General features: G+C 41.6%; 2 protein-coding genes across 2 annotated transcripts in view; one reads left to right on the top strand and one right to left on the bottom strand.

Annotated features, from left to right (window-relative positions):
- C9H2orf76 (chromosome 9 C2orf76 homolog) overlaps nt 1-19,110 on the bottom strand; it is a 74,271-nt gene extending 55,161 nt beyond the window's left edge. Inside the window, exon 1 of the mRNA XM_004423896.3 lies at nt 19,073-19,110. The gene's annotated coding sequence lies outside the window, so the exon portion shown is untranslated. The remainder of the gene's footprint in view (nt 1-19,072) is intronic.
- A 98-nt stretch (nt 19,111-19,208) lies between these two features.
- Nucleotides 19,209-24,192, top strand: DBI (diazepam binding inhibitor, acyl-CoA binding protein). Its single transcript, XM_004423898.3, has 4 exons — nt 19,209-19,345; nt 20,400-20,517; nt 22,403-22,465; nt 23,897-24,192. The coding sequence occupies exons 1-4, from the start codon at nt 19,337-19,339 to the stop codon at nt 23,968-23,970; spliced, it is 264 nt and encodes an 87-aa protein (XP_004423955.1). The 5' UTR covers nt 19,209-19,336; the 3' UTR covers nt 23,971-24,192.
- The last annotated feature ends 1,296 nt before the right edge of the window (nt 24,193-25,488 follow it).

Here is a 25,488-nt window from a genome sequence, read left to right as displayed (position 1 = left end):
GATAGTATATTATTCTTTATGCCTTTTAGTGTGTCTAGAATATTTTATAATATACAAAAACAAGCCAAACTAATTTGGCCTAGGAAGTCTCTCTGAATCACAGAATGCTTACACAAATATTTTACTAAGTTTGAGAGAATACATAGCACATTATGTATGAAAAGCAAAGATTCAAGCTGTTTTAATGCATAAAATAATTTGTAATTTTAATTAGCATACTGCTTATAATTAAATGGATGGTTCTTAAGAAACTGAAAATACTTTTTCTCTCTAAAATAAGATAAGGATTCAACTTATAATCTTGTTTAGTGGTTAATGAACTTAAATTAACAAGTCTTTTGATAATTTCAATAGTAGCTATTACACTATTTCTTATTAAATCTCGTTTACAATACTCCCCAAAAATTCTGATCCCAGAATCCACTAAGTAGCAGCAGTTCACCAGACACCTACAAAATTACAATTTAAAATATACTGAGGTACTTAATAAAGACTATCTCTTGAGAAAGGAATATTATAAAACTCTTCTGGGGCCGGCCCCGTGGCTTAGCGGTTAAGTGTGCGCGCTCCGCTGCTGGCGGCCCGGGTTCGGATCCCAGGTGTGCACTGACGCGCCGCTTCTCCGGCCATGCTGAGGCCGCGTCCCACATACAGCAACTAGAAGGATGTACAGCTATGACATACAACTATCTACTGGGGCTTTGGGGGGAAAAAAATAAATACATAAAATTAAAAAAAAAATAAAATAAAACTCTTCTGTATTTTACAAGCAGTGTTAACAGGTTTGTTAAAATTATGATGACTTCCTCCTCTCACCTAGCCCCCAAAACAACAAAGAAGTCCTCCAAAGCACACCCAGACACATACACCCACGCATGCTGGAAAGCCCTATACTGCCATCCAAGTTCCCAAAGAGTTCAGAGCCGGACAGATCAATATGTGTCAATATCAAATCAGATTAAATATCAATTGTACCTCTTAGCCACCACACAGTTGGATCTCACATAGTAGGATCTCAATAAATAGTAGCTGCTTTTATCAACAGTCAACTCGGGATAAAATAGGTCTGGGCATAAAGACAGCTGATGTAGGGAGCAGATAAAGATAGTAGATTCCCAGGTGCAGTGAAATAAATCATGTAAATGACCTAACCAAGGAGGCTGGGCAGGCTGGCACATGCATGCATTACGAAACTTTTATAATTGTAGGTTTGTTTTTTTCACTTAATAAAATGCTGCCCAAATGCTGTACTTAAATAGAGGAAGTTTTCAATTTACAAATCCAAATTTGCATTAATGTCTAATTTTGGTCAACAATGTATTGTCATCCTCATCAGAAATTTGTTATAATTTATCCTCAGTAACTAAACAATAATAGCTACTATCAGAATGAAACCATGATCTCATTTGCCTTAAGGACTGTGGGAAATACAGCTTGTTAGTCTAGGGAAACGGACATACTAAAGAGACAGCTTAGAAAGCCAATATTATGGACTATAAATGTGACATTTTCCCAGAAGGTTTGATCTGATCAAGTTTAAAAGGCATTCTTCAAATGAAGGGACAGAGAAACCAAAAACAAACTTAGGGATAAATTAGCAAAAAATATTCAAGGACCTGAAAAAAGATTTAAATATATTAAATGACAAACTATGTTCTTAATTATGAAGGCTCAAAGCCATGAAGAAATCAATTCTCCCTAAATTAGTCTATAAATTGAATAAAATCCCAATCAAAATATAAAAGAGTAGTTTGGGGAAGTTGTCACAAATATTTCTAAAATCCATCTGGAAGAATACATTTGTGAGCTTAGTCAGCAGTCATAAAAAAAGAAAAAAGAGACTAGTGCACCAATTATTAAAATATATTACAAAGCAACAGTCAGATGTATAATAGAAATACATGAATAAGCTTATGTGATTTTCACATATCTACAAAATCCAATAACAAAAATTTTAAAGGACTATCAAACTAGAGTAATTTAAGCTGTGATACTGAAGCAGGAATAAACTGACAAAAGCAGTGGAATACAATAGAAAACTCAGAAATAGACTAAAGATTAGAGAATTTAGTACAAGATAAAAGCGGCATTTCACGTTAGTGGGGAAAAGATAGTTTAGTTAATAAATGGGATTGGGACAACTGGGCAGACATTTGGAAAAAAGTAACGCTACATTCTTACCTCATCTTTATATAAAAATAAACCATATATGGACCAAACATTTAAATTTAACTGCAAAATCATAGAGAGGCACTGGAAAAATGGGTATATATTTTTATAATCTTAATGTAGGAAAGACCTTTCTAAGCAAATAAAAATCAGGAACCGTCAAGGAAAAGGTTGATAGGTATAACAACATGGAAATGTACGAAAAGACCAATACCCTCCCTAATAGAAACATGGGTAAAGGTAATTAATGGGCAATTGGCAAATTTTTTAAAAGTCAATAATGTGAAAAGATGATCAACTTCAGTAACTAAAGAACTGCAAATAGAAACAGTAAGATATCAATTTTGCCATCATATTGATAAAATTTTTAAAAATTAAAAACTGGCCAAACCAGTGTTGGCAAAGATGTGGAGAACTAAACATTTTTATATAGTATTGTTAAGAACATAAAATGGCACAGCCTTTCTGGAGGGGGGTGGGGTAATCTGTATCAAAATTTTAAATTTGCCTATCCTTTGACATGGTAATTTCTAATAATCTACCCTGAGAATATAATCACATCAAATATTTTTAAAATCCATGAGTTCATAACGATACTTTTTAAAAAGCCAATTGGTCACTCTGGAAGCCAATGGAGCACTTACTTGTTTTTCTGAAAATTGGCTTACAAGGTGGGGGGGTAGGGAGCATTGAAATGAGAAAAATAATCAAATATTTTATGCCTTTCTTATACAGACTATATTTCAAGGTTGCCAAATGGCATGAAGAAAAGTTCTTCTTTATGGAAGAATTACAGCTAAAAAGCACTGAAAGAATGATAGAATTTAAAAATCATGATTTACACACCTATCAGAATGGCTAAAATAAAACACAGTGATAACACCAAATGTTGGTAAGGGTACAGAGAAACTAGATCTCTCGTTCATTGCTGGTGGGAATGCAGAAGGGTATGACCACTCTGGAAAAGAATATGGCAGTTTCTTACAAAACTCAGCATGTGCTTATCATATGACCCAGCAACTGCATCCTTGGATATTTATGCCAGAGAAATCAAAACTTATGTTCACACAAAAACCTAGCATATTCATGTGTAATACCCCAAAACTAGAAACCCAAATGTCCTTCAATACATGAATGGTTAAACAAACTGTGGTATATCCATATCACGAAATACCACTCAGTAATAAAAAGGAATAAACTATTGATACACATAACAATCTTGATAGATCTCAAGGGAATTAAACTGAATTTCAAAAGCCAATCTCAAAAGGTTACACACTGTAGAATTCCATTTATATGTCAATCTTGTAATGACAAAATTATGAAAATGGAGAAAAGATTAGTGTTGCCAGGGTTGGGGAGCAGGTAGGGAAGGAGGTGGCTGTGACTATAAAAGGGTAGCATGAGAGATCCTTGTGATGGAAATGTTCTGATTCTTGACTGCAGTGTTAACCCACATTTATCTACACTTGTGATACAAGTGCATAGAACTAAATACATGTGCATGCATACACACACAAGTGCATGTAAAACTAGTGAAATCTGAATTCGGTCCATGGATCGTCTCGACATCAATTCCCTGGCTGTGATACTGGACTATACTCAAGCAAGACATTACCACTGGGGTAAACTGGGTAAAGGGCATAAAGGATCTCTCTGTATTATTTCTTACAAATGCATGTGAATCTACAATTATCTCAAAACAAAAAGTTGCTAAAAATCATCATTTTGAAAACCCTAATGAAATAACGAATGTAGGCAATGATCATAAAGGGGTGCCAAAATCATTAGGTAAAATATTGATGGGAAACTTTAGAATGGATACATGAGAGGCTAACCACACCTGAATTTACTAATCGACCTTAACAAATTAATCAAGCCTCCAGATCTAACTCCTGATTCATGGGCTATGACGGCGTGTGGAAGAACAGGTTAAATGACACCATAAGGAGGCCATCAGCCAAGTTCAGACTGTGGAAAATTCTACTGAATAAATGACTTGATTTCTTCAACAAATAAACAGCACAAAAAATAAAGAAGGGGAGGAAGATTATACATTAGAAGAGACTTAAAAGAGACATATCAATCAATGCAACATTTAGACCTTATATGGATCCTGACTTGCATATGGCCGCGGCTATCTCTGAATGGTAGAAATCCAAGAGACTGTTACATGTTTTATATATTTTTAGTATTGTGTAATGTTTTAATAATGACTATGTGTTTTTAAATTAGGCTATTTCCCTGTATACTTATATTTGCATTTTTCTGATGTATGTGTTATGCACCAACACAAAGTTATTTTTAAAACTAAGTTATTTCCATTTCTTTTAAGAAAAAAGAGACAAGAAGAACAAACAATACAGAACTTATCAAACACTATAAAGGACAAAGAGAGTTAGAAATTTAGTTATCCCAAATAAATCCAAAAAGAATTCAGCAGTCAGAGGCACCAGAAGCAGGCCACATACCCACAACGAGTCTCAACTTGTCTAAGACGGCACAAAGGGCCTTCCATGCTCAGCCTCTCCCTGCCTCTCTGATCGTATTTGTCACCATGACGATCCACCTTTCATGTATCACTCCAGCAGCAATTACAGCCCATAGTTTCCCACACATACTACACTGTTTCCAAGCCTCTGCCACAACTTTCCACTCCCGGCTTTTCTCCAAACTCCCTCTGTCCCTCACCTCTTCCGCCTTACCATGTAGGCATCCTTCAAAACTCAGCCCGGGCCATCTGCTCCAAGACATCTTTGAGGTCTGCTCCTCCTCTGCCCCAGGCTCAGCTAAAGGCCCCTCTGTCATACCATATTGAAGTTATTTGTTTCAGGGGTCTAGCCTGCAAGGTCATTGAGGGAAAGAACGCTGCGTGGTTTATTTTTGTATACCCAGCAACATGTCTGGCCTGAGGCACATCAGAGCCCCATAGATGTCTGCAGAACTGAAGAGCAGCTGAAGGGCTAAGGAAAACCTGAATTCCTCCCTTGCCTAAGGACACACTGACACGTCAGTCCTGCACTACAGCCACGGTATCTACGGTCCATGAGCTTTTCCAGTGCCCAGGACAATGTGTGAGACCTGGAAAAAAACTTATTTCTCCAGAATATAAAGTTTTTTAAATCAAAATTAGTATTTAACTAAATACCTACAACACATAACATTTCAACAGCAGCTCAACTCTATTCATAATTATATATGTTAGATTTAATACAGGATATGGGTACATTTTAGTATATTTTATACGATATAGGGTGGGGATTTGAAAAGTAACAGTGCCTAGGGCTTAGGAAGGACTTTAAACCTTCCTGCCTAAAAAAAAGCCGGTTCTGGCTGGTACCTTAACCAGCTAGTTTGTGATAATGAAGAAAAATCCATATCCAAAGCAAAAAAAGCCTCTTAAAAACAAACATACAAAACAAACACAAAATCCACGCAGGAACCCCATCACATGGAGCTCCCAGGTCCCTGACAGATAGCCATTGTATCATCAGAGCCAAGAATGGAAGCAGCCCATCACCCTTGCTCTGGACCAGAACTCCCTGGTCCTCCAGGTCAGGTCGGGCCTGCTTTTTATGGCCCTGGACCCAGCAGGGTGAACATGGAAGGTGGCAATTCAGCAAGAAATGGTCAGGGAAAGCCAAGAAAAGCTGCATGCCAGGTTCCCTAAGGGCCCAACTGCTCTCCCTCCCAAGTTGGTTCCTCCCCTGATGGCAAAGTTCTGAGCTGAAGAGCTGTAAACCAGCTGGGATGGGCTCCTGTGGAGAAAAATAGGCACAGTACATAAAAGCTCGAAGCCCAGCATTACGATCAACACAAAACATGCATACACACAAAATACTTGATTGTTGACTTTAGATTGATATTTATCAGCTCAAAAAAAAAGTAACTACAACTGATACCGGTTATTCAAAGAGGATATGGTTTATAAAGTGGTTGCGAACACTGAAGTAACGAATACTGAACTCCTTCTCCTGGGGAAATACAGGGTTAGGTTCTTGCGAGCCTCTGGTGTATCTCGTCACATTTTCATCAGCCAATCAATACATAACCTTGTTTATGTGTGTTTCTGTTTAAAGACACCTTATTTAACATGTATTGTTGATTCACTAACATTGAACTCACAGCCAACAGCATTATAAGTCAAGCCTGAGCAAAGCTTATCCAATCCACATGTTTTCTCTGTAAGGCACACATAGCCTTTGTGCACTTAGGAAAACGAGACAGCACTTCAGCACCGCGCTTGGGGGCTGTCTTAAACAGCAAAATCACCAACAAAAAGCACAAAAATGTGAAAAGCGTGGCACCAAATAGAGCACAAACTGGACACTTGTTTACAGTCTGAGAGCTGAAACACGAAGACAGCAAGCCGTCTTGTTTGACTTCAGCTGGGAACATGAACTTTCTTGATTTAAATTTTTCACTGCTCTGCACGTGTCAAGGAATGACTGAGAAAGTGCTCTGAGACTGCTTTGGGGGTTACAAATTTCACTAAGCAGGCAAATTCACAAATATAGAATCTGCGAATAATGAGGACTAACTGTATTACCAAAGAAAAAGTACACGTACCTTCCAGTATTTGAAGAAAGCATGCTCTTGACCCCTTTGCAAAACAATGGAATCCAAAATGACCTAAGTATTGGAAGCTTTAGGTGTAGGAAAGCACTCAACTAACTAGGGCAGTAAACATGGAGAAGATTCTATAACCACAGGGATAGCTGACTTCCCTTTCTGCAACAGGCAGGTTTCTGAGAAGCGGTGGATATGACTTGAAATTTAACAGACTCCAAGGGTCAATCATTTTGAAAAACTAAAATATTTTGTAACGTTGTATCTACTCCCTAAATTTAAGTACTGTAAAATCAAAATTGTCATATATCAGGTTTTCTGTAAAGCTTGTCTTATCCATATGAAAAAGGTAAACTTTCAAAAATGTAATGTTCTAACCACACACAAAATATATATGTGTATATTACACTAAATGCTTAATTTTCCTCTATATTTAGGAACTAATATTATAGGGCAAAGAGTCCATTTGCCTTCCTTTTGAAATAAATCAATAAAGATAAAAAATACATTTTACTGTTCTCGTACGTGAGGAAACTAAACTGGTATAGATGATCACATATAAAAGTAGGAAAAAGAAGAGTTCTGCAAAGACAAAAATCACTGAATATGCAAATGATTCTGAAATTGCACCTTAATGATTTTGGAGTAAATAATCCTATGTACTACTATCATCTGAATATGTCATTTTACCAAAAAAAAAAAAGTGTTGTTTAAGGCCAGAGCGGGAGGGGGAAAAACTTACATTCTTTTTTATTACTTTTCTTAAAAACACTAAGCACCTAACATACTGTTGAGTAGGTGAATGATAAATTTTCACGTTTTAAAGAGAATTCAACCTTGGAAAATTACTAACTTTATACAAAATTACAATTTAACTAAAGTTCGTAAGAACGACAAATTATAATCAAGTCACATTTAAGACTATGACTAAAAGTGAAATGATAATTCCATTTTAATCTACTGTGGCCTACTTCAAAAGCATAATATTTTTTTAAAACTTTTAGATAGAGAACAAAATTTTATTCTAAAAATAAATCTTGGCAAAAACGAAATACCAAGAGCTGGTCATTATAATTAAAAGAAAAAACAGTTAACAGTAATTTGCTTTAAATTTTTTCAACTAAGTATACATTTATAGACGAGGACCATGTAAGGATTAAATAAACACTTGAAACCCTGTTGGCCTTTCTCTTCCAAGTGTTTAGTTATACAATTCAAATCAAAGCCCTATTACATATATTAGAAAATTCAGTTTATTCATCTTTCACTGACATAAAACTTTTGAGAAAGACATTTTCAATGTATTAACTTATTCATGAACGATTTTAAGGTCTTTGACCTCAACCATTTTTAGATAGGTTAAAAAAATAGTCTTCCACCTTAGGTATTTAGATAACACAGGAGATGCAAAATAAACATTGGCTAAATCTGATGACCGCACAAGTGCTTCTCCATGCTGTAACTGCTTTATTGCATGACATTAGCAGCTGGCCTTTCCTGAGGAAAGGTCATAATCAATTCTAATAAATAAACTGTTGATTGCTTTTCACCCTGAGTACACCACCCACTGACAAATCAACAGCTACAATTCCACAGACCCGCCTTTGTGACCTTCAATTTGGGGCAGATACACAAAGTCATAATTTGTTTTCTCTACTCAACGTAGATAAGACTTAGAGATCTAACTATTCTAGACAGTTGAGTTTTCCAAAGGGTTAGAGACTTAACCATTTGGAAAGAATATTTCACACACGTTCCTTCTTAAACAAGGTATAAATTCTTTTTCTTGATTCACAATCATCAGTGAGAATGTTAATCCCTGTACAGTGCATTGGGAGACAATTCTCCATGAGTCTCGCATGCTTCTGCATGTCTTATGAGCAGAGGCGTTGGCTGCTTTAGCTCTGAACTATCTTTTCAAGGATATGTGTACAGCAAACAGCCTGGGAAGACAGATTTTATCTCCCTCCAGAGTAGAGGGCAGGTTTGTTTACTGTCTGGTATAATAAAAACAAAGACTCCCTCCAGGGTAAGGTTGGGTAGGTTTGCTTGTAGCCCTTTATAAAACATTTGGATTACCTAAACTCAGGGTTCTACAGCTGTGGACTTATGGGGCAAGAGGAATTGACTCAAACATGAAGCTCATGCTGTTAGCTACACTATAATGCAGTTCTTTGTCTCTGACCCAAGAGTCTCATGTCTTCTGCCAGCATCGAGACTTCAATTACCTAAACTCGGGGTTCTTCAGCTGTGACACAAATACACTGCATGGGCAGCATCCATCTGGGTCACTCTGCATTGCCCCTGTGGCACTTATGGGGCAAGAGGAATTGACACAAACATGAAACTCATGCTGTTGGCTGTGCTGTAATACAGTCCTTTGTCTCTGACACCGGAGTCCCACGTCTTTTGCCAGAGTCCAGTAAACTGTCACAGGCTGACTTGTCAGCTTTCAATGAAGTAAGATAAAATCTCAGACTCTTCACAGTTCTTGACAGTTGTTGGTGACAAGAATGGGATACTGGCAGAGACATGGCTTTCCGGAACAGAAAAGACAAAGGTCCCACGGGCTTAGGGGATATAAGAAGATTCCCTGAGATCCAGTAGCAAAAGTTCTTGTCCAAGTGGTGGGTGTGGGGGAGTAAGTAAACCTCAGTCTCAATGGTCCTGACTGTGCTGTTATCACACCTTCACCAGCAGAATCCAGGGGTCTACTTGCCAAGTAAGTTTTTTGGGATTATGTGGGTAGATTCCTTTAGCCATCAACGAACAACAGCTGTCTCTTCAGCATTCTGTCACCAAAAAGAAAGCCTAGCACCTTGTTGGACTCTTTGGGTAGTGGAGACAATGTGTTCTTGAGATGGCTTTGTGATGTGTCAGCTTGGCCAGTCTGAACTACAGTCCCCAGAACGTCCTTTCTAGTATGCTTCTGGTTACACTGGGCCACAAGGGATATTTTCTCCTTCGAGTTAGAGAACAGAACAGGGCAGTGACCATTTTGAAGGTTATACACTTTGCAGATATAATTAAATCCCATAATCAGTTGACCTTAAGTTAATCAAAAGGAAGATTTTCATAGGTGGGCCTGACTTAGTCAGTTAGAAGCCTTCTAGGAGGACCTGGCCTTCCCTGAGCCCAGAGACTCTGAACTGCAGCCAAGTCTACAACTGCTCTCCCTTCCCCTGGATCCTCTCTCCTGACCACTGCCTGGAACCAGCTTCAGCTGGTGTCTGTGGGGTCCAGCCTGCTGCCCTTGGCCCTTCCTGACAGTTGGCCTTCCTCTGGACTTCCAACCCCCACCTCCACTCCAGTATCTGCAGAAGACACATGGGCAGCAGCAATGAGGCACTCTTATCCCTCTCAAACAGGGAGGTATCCCATGGAGGCCTAGTGGGGAGTCAGAACGCCTACCCCCACCTCAGGTGTCAACAAGGTGTCATAAGGAATCTGAACTTCTACCCCCACCGGGTAGTAACAAGTCAGTGGCCCTCCCTCCCTTCCTCTGTCAGAGTGGTGTCAGAGAAAGTCACTAAAACAGGAGATTTAAATAAGATCCAATCTCAGAACGTAATACCTAAATGTCTAGGTTTCAACTGAAAATCACTTGGCATACCAAGAACTAGGAAGATCTCAACCTGAACAAAAAAAGACTATCAACTCATGCCAAAACCAAGATGACAGAAAAGTTAGGATAATATGACAAAGGTTTTAAAGCAGACATCATAAAAATGCTTCAGTAAGCAATTACAAATATGCTTGAAACAAATGAAAAATTAAAAGGTCTAATAAAAGAAATGGAAGTTACAAAGAAGAACCAAATGGAAATTCTAGAACTGAAATTTTAAAAACTCAATGAATGGGCTCAACAGCAGAATGGAGGGAACAAAAGAAAGAATCAGTGAACTGGAAGATAGAAATCATCCAATCTGAACAACAGAGAAAACAGACTTAAGAAAAAATATATGAACAGAGCCTCAGAACCTGTGGGACTAGAAGATTCTGTCGTCAGACTTCCAAAAAGACAGGGTAAAAGGGCAGAACCAAAAAAGTAATGGCTGAAAACTACACAAATTTGGTAAAAGATATAATCCTATAGACTCAAGAGGTTAAGTGAACCCCAAACAGGACAAACCTTAAAGAAATACTCTCCAAATAATAAAACATTTGAACACTAAAGAGAAAAAATCTTGAAAGCAGCCAGAGAGAAAAAAACAATACCAATAGGGGGAAAACATTTAAAATGACAGCGGGTTTTTCATCACAAATCATGGAAGCCAAAAGGGAGTGGCACAACATTTTTCAAGGGCCGAAAAAACAGAACTGTCAACCCAGAATCCTATGCCCAGTGAAAATATTCTTCAGAAATGAAAGTGAAAGAAATCAAGGCATTCTCAGAAGAAGGAAAACTAAGAGAATTTGTTACCAGCACACCTACCCTAACAGAACGGGTAATGGAAGTCTAAGTACAAAGAAAATGATAAAAGAAGTAAGTTTGGACCAACAGGGTCAATCCACCAAGAGGATACAGCAATCCTAATGTGTATGCAAACAACAAAGCTGTTACATATGCAAAGCAAAAACTGATAGAACTGAAAAGAGACAAATCCACAATTATAGTTGGAGATTTCAACACCCCTTTCTCAAGAATTGATAGAATAACTAGAGAGAAAAGCAACAGGGGATATAGAAGAATTCAACAATACCATCAACCAACAGGATGTAATGGACATCTGTAGCGCACTGCACTAACAATAGCAGAATGCACATTCTCTTCAAGCAGTCAAAAAATATACACCAATAAGACCATATCCTGGGCCACAGAAAAAAAACCATAACAAATTCAAAGAAGTGAAATCAGACACAGTGTGTTCTCTGACCTCAATGGAATCAAATTAGAAATCAAAAACAGAAAGATAACAGGAAAATCCCAAACACTTGGAAACTAGGCAAGAGAGGGCTAAACAATCCCTGAGTCAAAGAGGAAGTCTCAAAAGAAATTTAAAAATACACTGAACTGAAGGAAAATAAAAGCACAACATAACAAAATTTGTGCGACACAGTTAAAGCAGGGCTAAGAGGGAAATTTATAGCACTAAATGCATACATTAAAAAAGAGAAAAAGTCTCAAATCAATAATCTAAGCTCCCACCCCAAGCACCTAGAAAAAGAAGAGCAAAACAAGCAGAAGGAAAGACATAATAAAGGAGAGAACAGAAAGAGAGAAAAACCAATAAAAAAAAACAGCTGATTCTTTGGAAAGATCAAAAAAATTGACAAACCTTGCACAAGACCATCAAAGAAAAAAGAGAGAAGACACAAATGACCAATATCAGTAATGAAACAGAGGATATCATCAGACTCTGCACACATCGTGAGGATAATAAGGAATACTATGAACAAATCTACATACGCAAATTTTACAACTTAGATAAAACAGACCAGTTTCTTGAAAAACACAAACTACCACCACTCACCCAATATGAAATAGATAATTTGAATGGCCCTATAACTATTAAGGAAATTGAATTCATAATTTAAAAACTCCCAGAAAAGAAATCTCCAGGCCCAGAAGGTTTCATTGGCGAATTCTACAAAACATTTAAAGAATTAACATCAATGCTACACAATCTCTTCCAGAAAACAGAAGAGGAGGAAACATTTCCTAATTCATTTTATGAAGCTAGTATTTCCACGACAACAAACCGAAGACATTATTAAAAAAAAGAAAAAGAAAACTACAGACCAATATCCCTTATGAATATAGACATAAACACCCTTAAAATATTAGCAACTAGAATTCAGCAATATATACAAAGAATTATATACCATGACCAAGTGGGGTTCCTTCAAAGGAAGCAAGACTAATTCAATATTTGAAAAGCAATCAATGTAATCTACCATATAAACAAGCTAAAGAAGAAAAATCATATCAATCAATGCAAAAAAAGCACCTGGCAAATTTCAACATCCATTAATGATAAAAACTCTCAGAAAAATAAGAATAAAGGCGAACTTCCTCAACTTGATAAAGGGCATCTATTTTTTAAAAATCTGCAGCTAACATTATACTCAATGGTGAAAGACTGAATGCCTTTCCCCCAACATCAGGACCAAGGCAAGGATATCTACTCTCACCAACACTCTTATTTAACATAGTGCTGGAAGGTCTAGCAAGTGCAATAAGGCAAAAAAAGGAAAGAAAATGCACATAAATCAGAAATAAAACTGTCCCTATCTGCAGATGACATGATTATCCACACGGAAAATCCCAAGGAATCGACAAAAAAAATCTAGAGTAAGTGAGTTCAGCAAAGTCATGGGATACAAGATAAACATACAAAAACCAACTGTATTTCTACATACTAGCAATGAACACATGGACACAATCAAAAATATAATACCATCTGCAATCACTCAAAAACAATGAAATATTTAGGTGTAAATCTGCATGCACAGGACATACATGCTGAAAACTACAAACTGCTCATGAAACAAATCAAAGAAAATCAAAATAAATGGAGAAACGCACTGTGTTCATAGATTGGACGACTCGACATAATAAAAAATATTAATTCTCCCCAAATTGATATACAAATTTAACACAACTCCTATCAAAATCACAAGATTTTTTGTAGATATACACAAGATTATTCTAAAATTTATATGCAAAGGTAAAGAAACTAGAGTAGCTAAAACAATTTTGAAAAAGTAGTAGGAATCAGTTCACCCAATTTCAAGACTTATTATATAGCTACAGTAATCAGGACTGTATCAATAGAACAGAAGAGAAACCCAGAAAAAGACCACGTAAATATGCCCAACAGATTACCGACAAAGGTATAAAAGCAGTTCAATACAGGAAAGAGATCTTTCCAACAAATGGGGCTGGAACAATTGGACATCTAGGGCAAAAAGAAGTGAACCTCAACCTAAATCTTACACCTTATACAAAAAGTAACTCAAAATAGATTTCTGTTAATTGTAAAATGCAAAACTATAAAACTTCTACAAAAAAAAACAGGAGAAAATCTTCAGCATCTAGGGCTAGGCAAAGAGTTATCAGACTTGACACCAAAAGTGAAATCCATAAAAGGAAAAAAACTGATTTCACCAAAATTGAAAACTTATGCTCTGTGAAAGACTCTGCTAAAAGGATGAAAAGACAAGCTAAAAACTGGGAGAAAATATTTGCAAACCACATATCCACCAAAGGACTAGTATCTAGAATATATAAAGGACTCTCAAAACTCAACATTTAAAAAAAATCCAATTAAAACATGTGCAAAAGACATGAAGAGACATTTCACAGAAGAAATATACAGATGGCAAACAAGCACATGAAAAGATGCTCAACATCATTAGCCATTAGGGAATGCAAATTAAAATCACAATGAGGTATTACTGCACATCTATCAGAACGCCTAAAATAAACAATAGTGATAACACCAAAGGCTGCAAAGATGTGGGGAAACTGGCTCTCTCATTCATTGCTGGTAGGAATGTAAAATGGTAGTCACAACAGCAGTTTCTTACAAAGCCAAACAAGGAACTGCCATACGGCCCAGAATTGCACTCTTGGGCATGCATCCCAGAAAAATGAAAACATATGTTCACACAAAAATCTGTACATGAGTGACTAGTGGTAGAATAGCCAAAAAGTGGAAACAATACAGATGTCCTTCAACAGGTGAATGGTTAAACAAACTGGTTCACCTATATGATGGAATACTACTCAGCAATAAAAAGAAAACTATTGGTACACATAACAACCTGGATGAATCACAAGAGAATTATGCTGAGTTTTCTGAAAAAGCCAATCCGAAAAGGTTACAAACTACATGATTTCACTTATATAACATTCTTGAAATGATAAAATTATAGAAATAGAAAACAAATTACTAGTTGCCAGGGGCTAAGGATGGGGTAGGGGCCGGAGGGAAATGGCTGTGACTATCACAGGCAATGTAAGGGATCCTTGATGATAGAAATATTCTGTATCTTAAATATGTCAATGTACTGATTGTGTTATGTATTATAGTTTTGCAAGATGTTATAATTGGGAGAAACTGGGTATTCCTGGATTATTTTAACAACTGCATGTGAATCTACAATTATCTCAAAATAAAAATGAGAAGTTTTTTTTTAAAAAAATGGCATTATCTCAAAACAAAAATAAAATTTAAAATGGCATTGTCTCCAAAGGAATTATCAGCCAACACATTTGTCATCAGATTTTAATATTTCTAATTTTCTCGTTGACAGGAAACAGAAGAGCTCACTAGGAAACTCATCTCTAACAACCTAGTTCCAAAGCATTTATCAAGCGCTCATCATATGCAACCAGGGGCTAGGGAAATAGGCAAAGATGAAGAAGACAATGTCGATTTAGAAGAGTTTATACTTCTAATGACATTGAACAGGAACTACAGTACTAGACTCAAGTTATCTTTGTAAGCTGCTTCATTATTCCTACCCATAATGAGAAGTATTTCTAAACAGAATACAGGCAGCACCTGACCAATATATGATCAACTTATGTATAGCGCAGGACACTTCCCCACCAGGACCCCCTGCTCCCAAGCCCTGGTCTCTGTGTCTCGCCTCAGCCTAACCCACGCGCCCCACCCGCAAGTGGCTAGGCAGAAACAGGTGGGGGGGGGGCTGTAAATCATACACACGTGTGATATATTCTCATTCTCTCCCTCTCTCCCTCCCTCCCTCTCTCTCTCTCCCCCTCTTTCTGCAATTCCTCTGAATATGAACACTCAAAGCAAGAAGAGAATGGCAAACAGCAGGGAGCTGGTTAGATCTCCAGCTGCCAGGCCTCCTCTCACTACAGTTATGACATCAGAAAAAGAAAAGAGACAAAGGAGGAGAAAAGAACAGGGGGGGGGGGGGGGGGGCAAGGAGGGAAAGGAGAGAGAAGCTATGCCCATTCTTATCCCATCCCCTCAGCTCTTTACCTCCCTCTGCCCACCTCCCCCCACTCCTATCCCAGAAGCATTTCCCAAGAGCCTCTTTCCCTTTAAAGCACACTAGTTTCCTCCCAGCTTCGCTGGAGCCATGCCTCAGGAGTCACATTCCAAGAAACTGGAAAATAAATACAAATGAACGTAATTCATCATTTGTTAATACTCTAACCCTTGCCTCCTAGTAAAGCTTTACTGTAACTGTAGTCCATTTTTAAATGATTAGGTTACTTTTAGAAATTACAGGTTTAGTTTATACCAAGAAACCTTAAACTACTATTCACACCCATGGGGCAAGAACTGCTTTCACCTCTGTTAATCTGTCTTGCCCCTAAGTCTGGCTTTATCCTGACACCCAGCAAGTGAAGCCTGTGAGTAGCCAAAATTGGTGTCCCAAGAACGTGAGGGCAAGCTGCAATAATGACCACGGCCTCTCTACTAATTGGCAGAGTCAATTAGGCTGACTAGTTGGCTCACTGGGTTCCCCATCTTCCCTCAACATTTCAAGTGTTGTGTTTCCAAGGTTGGAAGTAGTACAAAGAAATTACATGGTCTTTGCACCAGAGTTCATCTATTTTACTCAAGCCCATAGTTTCACATTCAGCTCTAATAAACTTAGCTGGATTCCAAGTTCACGGCTAATCAGAAGGCATACATTTCCTACAGAGAGAAGCACTCTGTTCATTCACCACCATTTGCTGAGGGCCTAAGAAGTGCCAGGAACTTGGAGACAGAGCAGTGAGCAACACTCAGCAATCCCTCTCCTCTCTGGCTTATGTAGGCAAGGGAGCTCAGACAGTAGAAGAGTAAAGTAAAACAAAAAGCACTTTAAATAAAATAATTACAAAGTATGATAGTTGCTAACAAGGATATAAACAGAGCTGAGGAACTTGTACTTTCTCGGGATACGAAGAGCAATTTCCCTTCCAGTACTGTCAACATACAGAACAAAAAATTCGTATAATTTACTGACCCCAAATATATTCTAAAATTTACTTTTAAAAATTAAATCCAAGATGCTGGCTTGTTACCATCTTCTTATGTTAAAAGCTGAATGCCCTTCCAATTCCCTAGAGTAGAAGTGGTAAGAGGAGGGCTTAAGGCAGTATTTGCATAGATGGAGATGACCAAAAATCCGTCACTGAGAAGTCAGGGAAGGAAGCAGGAAGTATACCAAAGAGCACGCCTTAACTCTGCCTAAGGTAGGCCCTGTAACAAGGAAAAACACCTCCTTCTCTTCTTTGTCAAAATCACTTAGCATCCAGCTCCATGGGATCCACAATCCTTACTAGTTCCTTACTTCAGTTGCTTTAAGCAACTTTTGCAGACTCACCTGTGCATAAAAACACCATGTGGAAAACTGGGTGGTTTTTTTAGGAAAGTGGAGTATATTCTAAACAAGCAACCAACAAACCAACTCCACTTAAACTGGAGACTGCCAAGTTACTTTCAAACACTATCCTTGCTTTCTACATTTAACTCCAGTCAAAACGCAATCACTCCAACCAATCTTTGAGGAAAATAAAGAAAATTACATTATCAAAGGTACCTAACGTTTTTAAATGTGCCAAACACAATAACCTAATGTTAAAACCTACTGACTGGGAGATACATTTCACTACAAATCTGACCCACACAGCCAATCATCTGAATTTCCATCGAAGAAGCTATAAGCACCATGATGGAGCAAATATGAATCCAGCCTTCATCTAGGCCTCAAAGGGAAAAAACAGCTCTGAATTGTCATTTTGGAAGAAACCTTCCTTTCTTACACTTCAAATGTAATTTCACCAAATTTAAATCCAAGATTTTTGTTAACCTGTTTGGCTTTGCTTTCTCAAACAAAATTATTCATAGACTGAAGACTCTAGATTTGTTCCCTGCTATTGCATCTCCACTTCTTCCCAAACATTTCATAAAGCCTGACCTACATTAAGCTAGGAAGTTACGTCTGAAAGCTTCCACCCAGCCTTTCTTTCTAAACACCTACAGCTGTAAATTGTGAGCGGGGTGTCTGTTTTTATGTTCATTTACTGGAGTGCAAGACATGCTTGACACAGTGAGTTTTTTCTCCGATGTATTTAAGGTGATATATTTGCCTGAATTACTCCTGTATCATTGCTGGTAATATTGGGATCTAAAATAAAACCTAATTGGAAACCCTTAAAAAGGGGGGGGGGGGGGGGCGGGATGAAGATTTGTAGTCCAGTCCTCTTGTCACAAATAGGAACTGGAGAGGAATGAGCTCTTTTTTTCAATGATGTCCAGAGAATTCTCCACCAATTCCCTCCCTTCACCCAGTTCCCTTGTAACCACTACCAGAAAATTCTCCTTTAGTGTCTTGGGCATCACCCTCAAACTCTTATCCACCTGTGCTGCTCCTTTCTGTTCCCATGGAGAACATCAGCCTCTGTAACAACCTTGCAAACCCTGTGATACTCAAAATCCTCTGATGACTTCCCTTCTCACTCAGAAGAAAAGTCCAAGTTCCCACAAAGGCCAAGCTCTGCATCATCTAGCCAGCCCACGACCTCCTTAACTCTCCAGCCTCATCTCTTTCTGCTCTTGCCCTCACTCCCTGCTCACACCATTAATTTCTGCCTGGAATGCTCCCTCCCCTCCTTGGGGGGCTTTCTCAGATGTTATGTTCCCTTAACCCTCCACCCCTCACTGTGAAACTAAAAACTTCCAACTCCCTACCCTCTAACCAACTTCCTATTTAACTTATTTTAGAAACTGTTATCCCCACTATTAGTTCCAGGAAAGCAGGGATTTATCTGTTTTGTTCATTGACGTATCCCCACGGCCCAGCACAGTGCAAGTTACCTGACAAGAGTTTAGTAAACATTTGTGAATGAAGCAAAGTCATTCATTTAACAGATGTTTGCTAGGCACCTGGTCTGGGCCAAGCTGGTGAAGTCAAGACAAGACACTGTCCTGCCTTTAATGCACCAGATGGAGAAGTGCATCACACACATGTTCAATACAGGACTGCAAACTAAGGCCACGGGCAGGTCACAGAATACACCAAAAGCTCAGAGGAAAAGGCCTCGGCTTCGCACTCCTGGGCACCAGCCCAGCTTCCCACCACCGCGCAGCTCACCAGAGAGCATCCCCCCAGAGTCTCCTCTAGACCCCTGAGACGAGCGGGACTCACTCGCCACCCCCAGGGCTGAGGTTACTTGCCCAGGGGCGCAACTTCACGCCTAGCGCAAGACTTAACGAAACAAATTTAAAAGCCTCTCCTCTTCAGCCTCCGCCCCCTCTCCTTTGCCCGGCGGCCACCCCACACTGGCCCGCCACTTAACCCCGCTCTGACCAAACACCCCTCACAACCTAGCGCGCCCTACTTCCGCGGTCCACACCTGCTCCCGGCGTCCCCTTCGCCTCCTCCCTGCGCGTGCGCGATCAGACCCACATGGGTTCGGGCGAGGCCGGCCGCGCGGCGGAGGCTGGGCACGCCCCCAGCGTAGAGCCGGCTCCTGATTGGCTGCCCGGCGCTCGCCAGAGCAGAGCTGGAGAGGCCTGCGGCTGCGCTTCTAAAGGCGCTGCCAGTCGAGTCTTGTGCCACAGTGTCTTGATCCTCGCCTCCTCCGCGCGCTTCCTGAAATCCGTGCAACCCCACCGGCATGTCTCAGGTATGACGCGTGCCGAGCCTGGCAGCGAAGGTGCAGCGGGAGGGGAGACCGGTGTGGGGATCATCGGACAGAACCCCGCAGGGTGTTCCCTTCCAGCTCCGCAGTTCCTCCTGGACCCATGCCCAGCCCTGACTCTTTGGACAGAGCCCCGTGAGCGGAACTTTCCGGTTTTAGACTCCCAAAACCGATACCCAGCCTCAACTGCTGGAAAGTTGCCCATGAGTGGACTTCGCGGTGAAGCAGAAAGAGGGGTCGGAGGCGAGGGTCTAGGCAGAAAATGGGAGGTAGAGGGTTGCATGGATTGAAGGAGCAAGGGGACCGAGGCCCCCATCCGGAAAGACAGGGCAGGACTGGGGACGCCATACAGAGTGGAGAATCAAGGAGGCCATGGCTGAGAGCTTGGAGGTCAGGGGAAGTTCTGGCCAAGTGTCCGGCATGCGGGAAGGGGAGGGTCGCAGCCTGGGGAGAGGTAACTCAGAGGCCTTTCCCTTCCGTCGGATGTAGACGCTTTTCTGAGACCCAGCTGTGTGGGGCGATCTCTGGCTCCTCGCACCTCTCTCCCTTCCGGTCACTGGGACAGAGGTCAGCGCTGGACGCCGTGGCCCCAGGGGGAGGAGGCCAGCGGGCTCTGGCCGCTTACATTCTTGCCCTGTCCCCTTCTCAGCTGTTTCACACACGCTGTGCCTGCCCTATCCACACGTCAGGGCTTTACTGGGACCCCGGTCTTGCCCGTGGCCGGGCAGTTGGCCGTGCTGCTTTTCCCGTGAAATGTATGCCCACTGCAGGCAGTCTTAGCTTGCCTCCTTCACCGCTGTATTCCCAGCACTTGATACCTGGTACAGTGAGAGCGTGCAATGCATAGTTGTCCATCCAGTGAGTGAACCGGTGTGCTTCCCCTCCTTGTTTTGCAAAATCTTTCTAGCTGCTCTGTTGGGGAGATGAGGGGAGACACACTGCTTTTCCTCACCTGCATTGCGGGAGGAGTGCTGCCTTTCAAACCCCTCCATCCCCATTACTGAGTTCTATTCAGCCCTCTCCTCTCCCTTGCATTTAGGCCGAGTTTGACAAAGCTGCAGAGGAGGTTAAGCACCTCAAGACCAAGCCGACAGATGATGAGATGCTGTTCATCTACAGCCGCTACAAACAAGCCACTGTGGGTGACATAAATACAGGTATGCTGAGATGAGGTTGGGAGGGCCCCTACTTTTCAAAGCAGGCTTAGCATCCTTGATTGGTAGCTCAGATAGCAGAATTCAAATCCTGGTTTTGGAAGGACTTTACAGATTATCACCAGCATTTCCCATCTGCTTGGGAAGAAGCAAAGACCCCAGCTTGGAAGAGACTTGCTCCAAGCTCTCGGCTCAGTAGTAGCTTTGTTGAACCCTACTGCTTCCGCCCCAGCTGTGCAGGATCAAAGTTGGAGTACTTGGCAGCTGGGCCAAGGCTAATGTCAGGAGCAGAGAGGCAGCTGGCTTCCTGGGGCAGGTCAGAGACATTTTTGCTGACAACAGTTCCTGATGACCATTTATTCTCTGTTGAAAAATCTTGGTACAGATTTTGAGGCCACGGTTTGGACTACTGTATTCTGTAATACTGTCTTTCCTGCCTTGGACAGATTTCATTCTGCCACCAAGTCCTGGAGACTCGGGTGTATGCTGAGGCAACAGCATGATGCAGTCTGTGCAGGGACTCGGGGTGGTGGCCATGGCAGCATAGAAGGAGGTCACCCCTGCCCGTTCTGGAGAGTGAGCTGTGCTCACTCTCCAGACTTGGGGTGGAGGGTGGAGCAGGTGGGCTGGCTGCCAGGCAGCTGGAATCAGGAGATGGTGGCTAGAGCTAAGGATCATAGGCCATATTAAATCAGAGTTCACAGGGAGGGCATAGTTGGGAAAGGTCTTGTGGTGAAGGTGAGTTTCACGCTGGGTTTATAAACTCTAGATCCTCCCAGGGTGGAGGAGGAGAGATGAAGTGGGGGTGACCAGCGGGGCTGAGATGCTTTTCTGCCCAACAGGATGTTCGCAGAGACTGGCCTCTGCCCTGTGTCCACATGGGTATCGGTAGACTCGCTTGGGAACCTGTCACTTCCTGATCAGGGAGGTATCAGCTCACTAGGGCTGAACTGTCCAATACAGCAGCCACATGTGGCATATCTAAATTTAAAGTGAAAATAGTTAAAATGAAATAAAATCAAAAGTCCAGTCCTCAGTCACACAAGCCACATTTCAGGTGCTCAGTTGCCACGAGTGACAAGTGGCCCCCGAATTGGACAGTGCAAATGTACAACATTTCCATTGTCACAGAAAGGGCTGCTCTAGGATTCTGATGATGACTCTGCAGGTGCAGTTTCTCTCAGGTATCCCTGGGAATGCTTCCTTGAAGGCACTTGATGTTTCTCAGACACAGTGTTCCAGGCTGTGGGCGCTGTGATTGCTCCCCTTGGCTTTGTTCTCAGTGTGGCAGGGAAATAGGTCGGCAGGGAAGTAGTCAGTGTGTTTCCCAAGTGCAACTGATAACAGATCTGTAAGCGTAAAATCATGGTATAACTTAAAGAAACCTTGCCCTCAGGAAAATATGCCCAGAAACAAACCAGAAATCGACTAACAATCTGGTAGAAAAATGGAGCGAGGATATAAACAGACCGTTCACAGAAAAGGACACCCAGAAAACTGCTAACAGTGATGCATGAGGGAGAGACATTGGGTGGCTGAGAGTAGGGTGAGAGGGGAACTTTAGAGTATTCATCTTGGTAGCATTTGAATTTTAAGCCATGTGAATGGATGTAGTAGTTGTTAAAAAAAGATTAATGTACAGTTTTTAAAAGGAGAAATTTTGGAGTTAACTTGTAAGACAAGGCCTGTGTAGTAATGAGGACAGTTTTTCTCCTATTTTCTTTAGCGTTTAAGTTTGGATTTCTGTACACTGTACTAGACCCATTTAGCTCCATGACACCCTAAAAGGAGTAGATGTGGTAAAGGATGCCTTTCATGGCAAGAAAGCTGATGAAGTTCTCCATTGGAACTTGATGCAGATCTAATATCTTTCCTTCCCTTGTTTAAGAACGGCCTGGGATGTTGGACCTCAAAGGCAAGGCCAAGTGGGATGCCTGGAATGCCCTGAAAGGTAATTGTTCTAGTCAGTTTCCCTTGTTTATAAAGCCCAATAATGAAATACTTTTCTTTAAGGAGTGTAAGGGGTGAGAGAGAAAACAAAGTGGATGAGGCACATGCTGGAAACTAGCTTGACCTGGGCCGGAATGGAAAAAAACTGGGCCACCTACTTTTTCTCCTAATACCATATATGCCTTTTCCAAAAGCACCATCTCTGAGCAGTGGTATCACCTGGAGAGGAGCAGCTGGGGACCAGGCCACTGAAAAACAGATTGGGATGCTATATAGTTGGCGTGGGCTTTATATGTATTCAGAATAAGGGGTGGTTTCCTGCCCACACCTTCCTCTCCCCCCCAAGGCCAGGCAGTCACCCTCTAGCCCAGGCAGCCCTCTCCAGTTCCCTTCTAGCCAGAAAGGCACATAAAAGAAAGGAATGAGCTAATGCATGGCAAGCTGCTGGCACATCGTAGACTTGGTGAATGGAGCTATTGTATGCTAAGCAACAGCAGCCAAGAAGTATCCCAGCGCCGACTTAATCACGTGCCACCTGCCGCAGCAAGACCCAAAAGTTGGCACGAAAATGCCTGCTGGCTTTTGTGTCCTCGCTAGCTAGTTTCTGAATAAGCCCTCTGTCTTCCTGCAAATGAGAAACCCTTAAATTCAAAACGGGCCAGAATACAATAAATACACTCCTAGGATTTGCAAGTAACTGGAACAGGAATGCCCGTCTGGCTGTCCATTTTCATTGGGCATTTCCATAGCACCCTCAGGCCCCATGGACTCCCCAGAGCTTCAGAATGTGCTCCGATTCCCAGTGAGTATCTCCTTCTCCACAGAATCCAGGAACCTGGGTGTTACTGTCTCTGAGGGATATAGTCAGTGTCCTTTGTGCTGCAACAAGAAGGCAAAATTTGTCTCCTTCTCCTCCAAGAGCCAGCTGCTTTTGCTCAGAGTTCTCGAAGCTTCTCTCTGGGGAGAAGAGGTTGCCTGGCTTGGCTTTTTCACTACCAGCTTAACAGTTCTGGGAGATAAGAGCCCAACAGAGAAATACTTGCTAGGTCAAAGCCACCCATGAGAGTCAGCAAGACCAGTAAAGTCACCACAGCTCCCCCGGTTGGGCTTGCCTGCCAGCCTGGAGTGCTCAGCCTTTCTCCTGAGGCTCCGGCTGACCACTCACTCATAACAGAGGAGGACTTACATGGCCAGGACAGCCGTACACACATTATGGGTCAGTGCTTTAGAGAGCATTCACTGTGGGCCCAGCTCCTCGAGTACTTCACGTCAAATCCTGGCCAGGTCTGTGAGGTGCGGGCAGTAGAGCCCCCACTTTAGAGGTGAGAAACTGAGCCTCGGAGGCTTAAACTGGGGCTGTCTGGGGCTCTAAAGTCTGCTGCTTTTCTACCATGCTGCCTCTCTGACAAGTAATCCTCTTGATTCCTTACAGGGACTTCCAAGGGAGATGCCATGCAAGCTTACATCGACAAAGTAGAAGACTTAAAGAAAAAATATGGAATATAAGGGACTGGATTTGGCTGCTAGCCACACAGTTCATCTAAACTGATAGAATGCCTTGTTTTTTTAATACTGTGGATCAAGTGAAATAATGAAAATAACCAGTTAACCCAGTTCCTCAAGACTGTCCAGGATATGGCTGTAACTGATTAGGGGCTGAAACGGTTACTGACCTTTGCTGAGTAGTTTTTATCTGTAGGTCAATTAAAAGTACATTTGTTACTTTGAGTCTTTGGTAATCTGGGTTCTTGAAATAATTTACTCTATTCCAGTCTCTCTTCCTCACTTCCTTTTTCTAAAGATTTCATCTGGGGCCGGCCCATGGCTGAGCAGTTAAGTGCGAGCGCTCCGCTACTGGCGGCCTGGGTTCAGATCCCGGGCGTGCACCGATGCACTGCTTCTCCAGCCATGCTGAGGCCACGTCCCACATACAGCAACTAGAAGGACGTGCAACTATGACATACAACTATCTACTGGGGCTTTGGGGGAAGAAAAAGAAGGAGGATTGGCAATAGGTGTTAGCTCAGAGCAGATCTTCTTCAGCAAAAAAAAAAAAAAAAAAAGACTAGCACGGATGTTAGCTCAGGGCTGATCTTCCTCAAAAAAAAAAAAAGTTTAAAAAAAAAATTTCATCTGGAAGTGTTTGAGCTTACCCTCCGCTATGTTCTGCTGGAGTGTGAGGCAGGTGGTCCCACCTGCTCCAGGCCAAGAGTGCACTCACCTCTTTCATTCATTCTTTCCCTCTTTCAGGGAGGGCAAGAATTACAGAGGTGGCCTTTCCTACTTCCTCCTTCCTCCCAATTCGAGCCGCACCAATCGGGCCTGCTGAGACCTCAGTCTGCAACTCCCTGTCGAGAACATTGCTAGCCTAATGCTCTGAGGAAGGCAGGGTTAATGAGTGTTTGAGGTGTGTCTAAGATCCAATCAGTCCATGGTTCCGGAGCAAATGAGCAAGGGTAGAAGCCCCAGTCAGGATGAAATGTGCATCTGCCATGGGGATTCCCCAAGTCCCAGTGGAAGCTTGGCCACAGGCAGCTGGGCAGGCAAAACCAAGTAGGGAAGTGAGGGCTCAGGTGAAAGGGAGATCAGGACCAGGGAGGGCAAGGGGTTAAGGCTGCAGAGAAGAAAGGCTGGAACTTGACCCTAGAAGTGTAGGGTGTTGAAAAATAAGAAAGAAGAAAAAGAGACAGCTATCGAGACCCTCCCTGCCAGGTGTTCCCCTTCACTCACTTCCACGGTCCTGGAAGGGAGGTGGTAGTTTTCCCATTTCACGGGTGAGGATGCTTCAGCTGAGGCTGAAAGGAATTAAGGAGAAGCTCTCTGAGGCCCGGTGGCTCTCAGTTCTTCCCTCCAAAGCCTGTGCCCTGGTCTTAGACATAGTTCAGCCTTGCCCCAGAACAGTGAGGCCTTAGAGTTACAGTGATTCACCCAAGATCACTCAGCTGATGATAAAATAAGAACCAGCATTCAGGTGTAACTCTCTCTGGTTCAGATGGCTGTACCGCCCAAGGCCTCACTGGTGTG

This window comes from Ceratotherium simum, chromosome 9 (genome assembly GCF_057802395.1).
Source record: "Ceratotherium simum simum isolate JZ-2026a chromosome 9, ASM5780239v1, whole genome shotgun sequence".
NCBI classification, from domain to species: domain Eukaryota; kingdom Metazoa; phylum Chordata; class Mammalia; order Perissodactyla; family Rhinocerotidae; genus Ceratotherium; species Ceratotherium simum.
Note: the sequence above shows the minus strand (reverse complement) of the source record. Positions and strands in the feature narration are given on the sequence as shown.

What these genes read in the sequence shown, in the direction of transcription:
- DBI (XM_004423898.3), top strand. An exon ending in TGTGGGTGACATAAATACAG is followed by an intron (nt 20,518 to 22,402) that starts GTATGCTGAGAT and finishes CCCTTGTTTAAG; the next exon opens with AACGGCCTGGGATGTTGGAC. An exon ending in TGCCTGGAATGCCCTGAAAG is followed by an intron (nt 22,466 to 23,896) that starts GTAATTGTTCTA and finishes GATTCCTTACAG; the next exon opens with GGACTTCCAAGGGAGATGCC.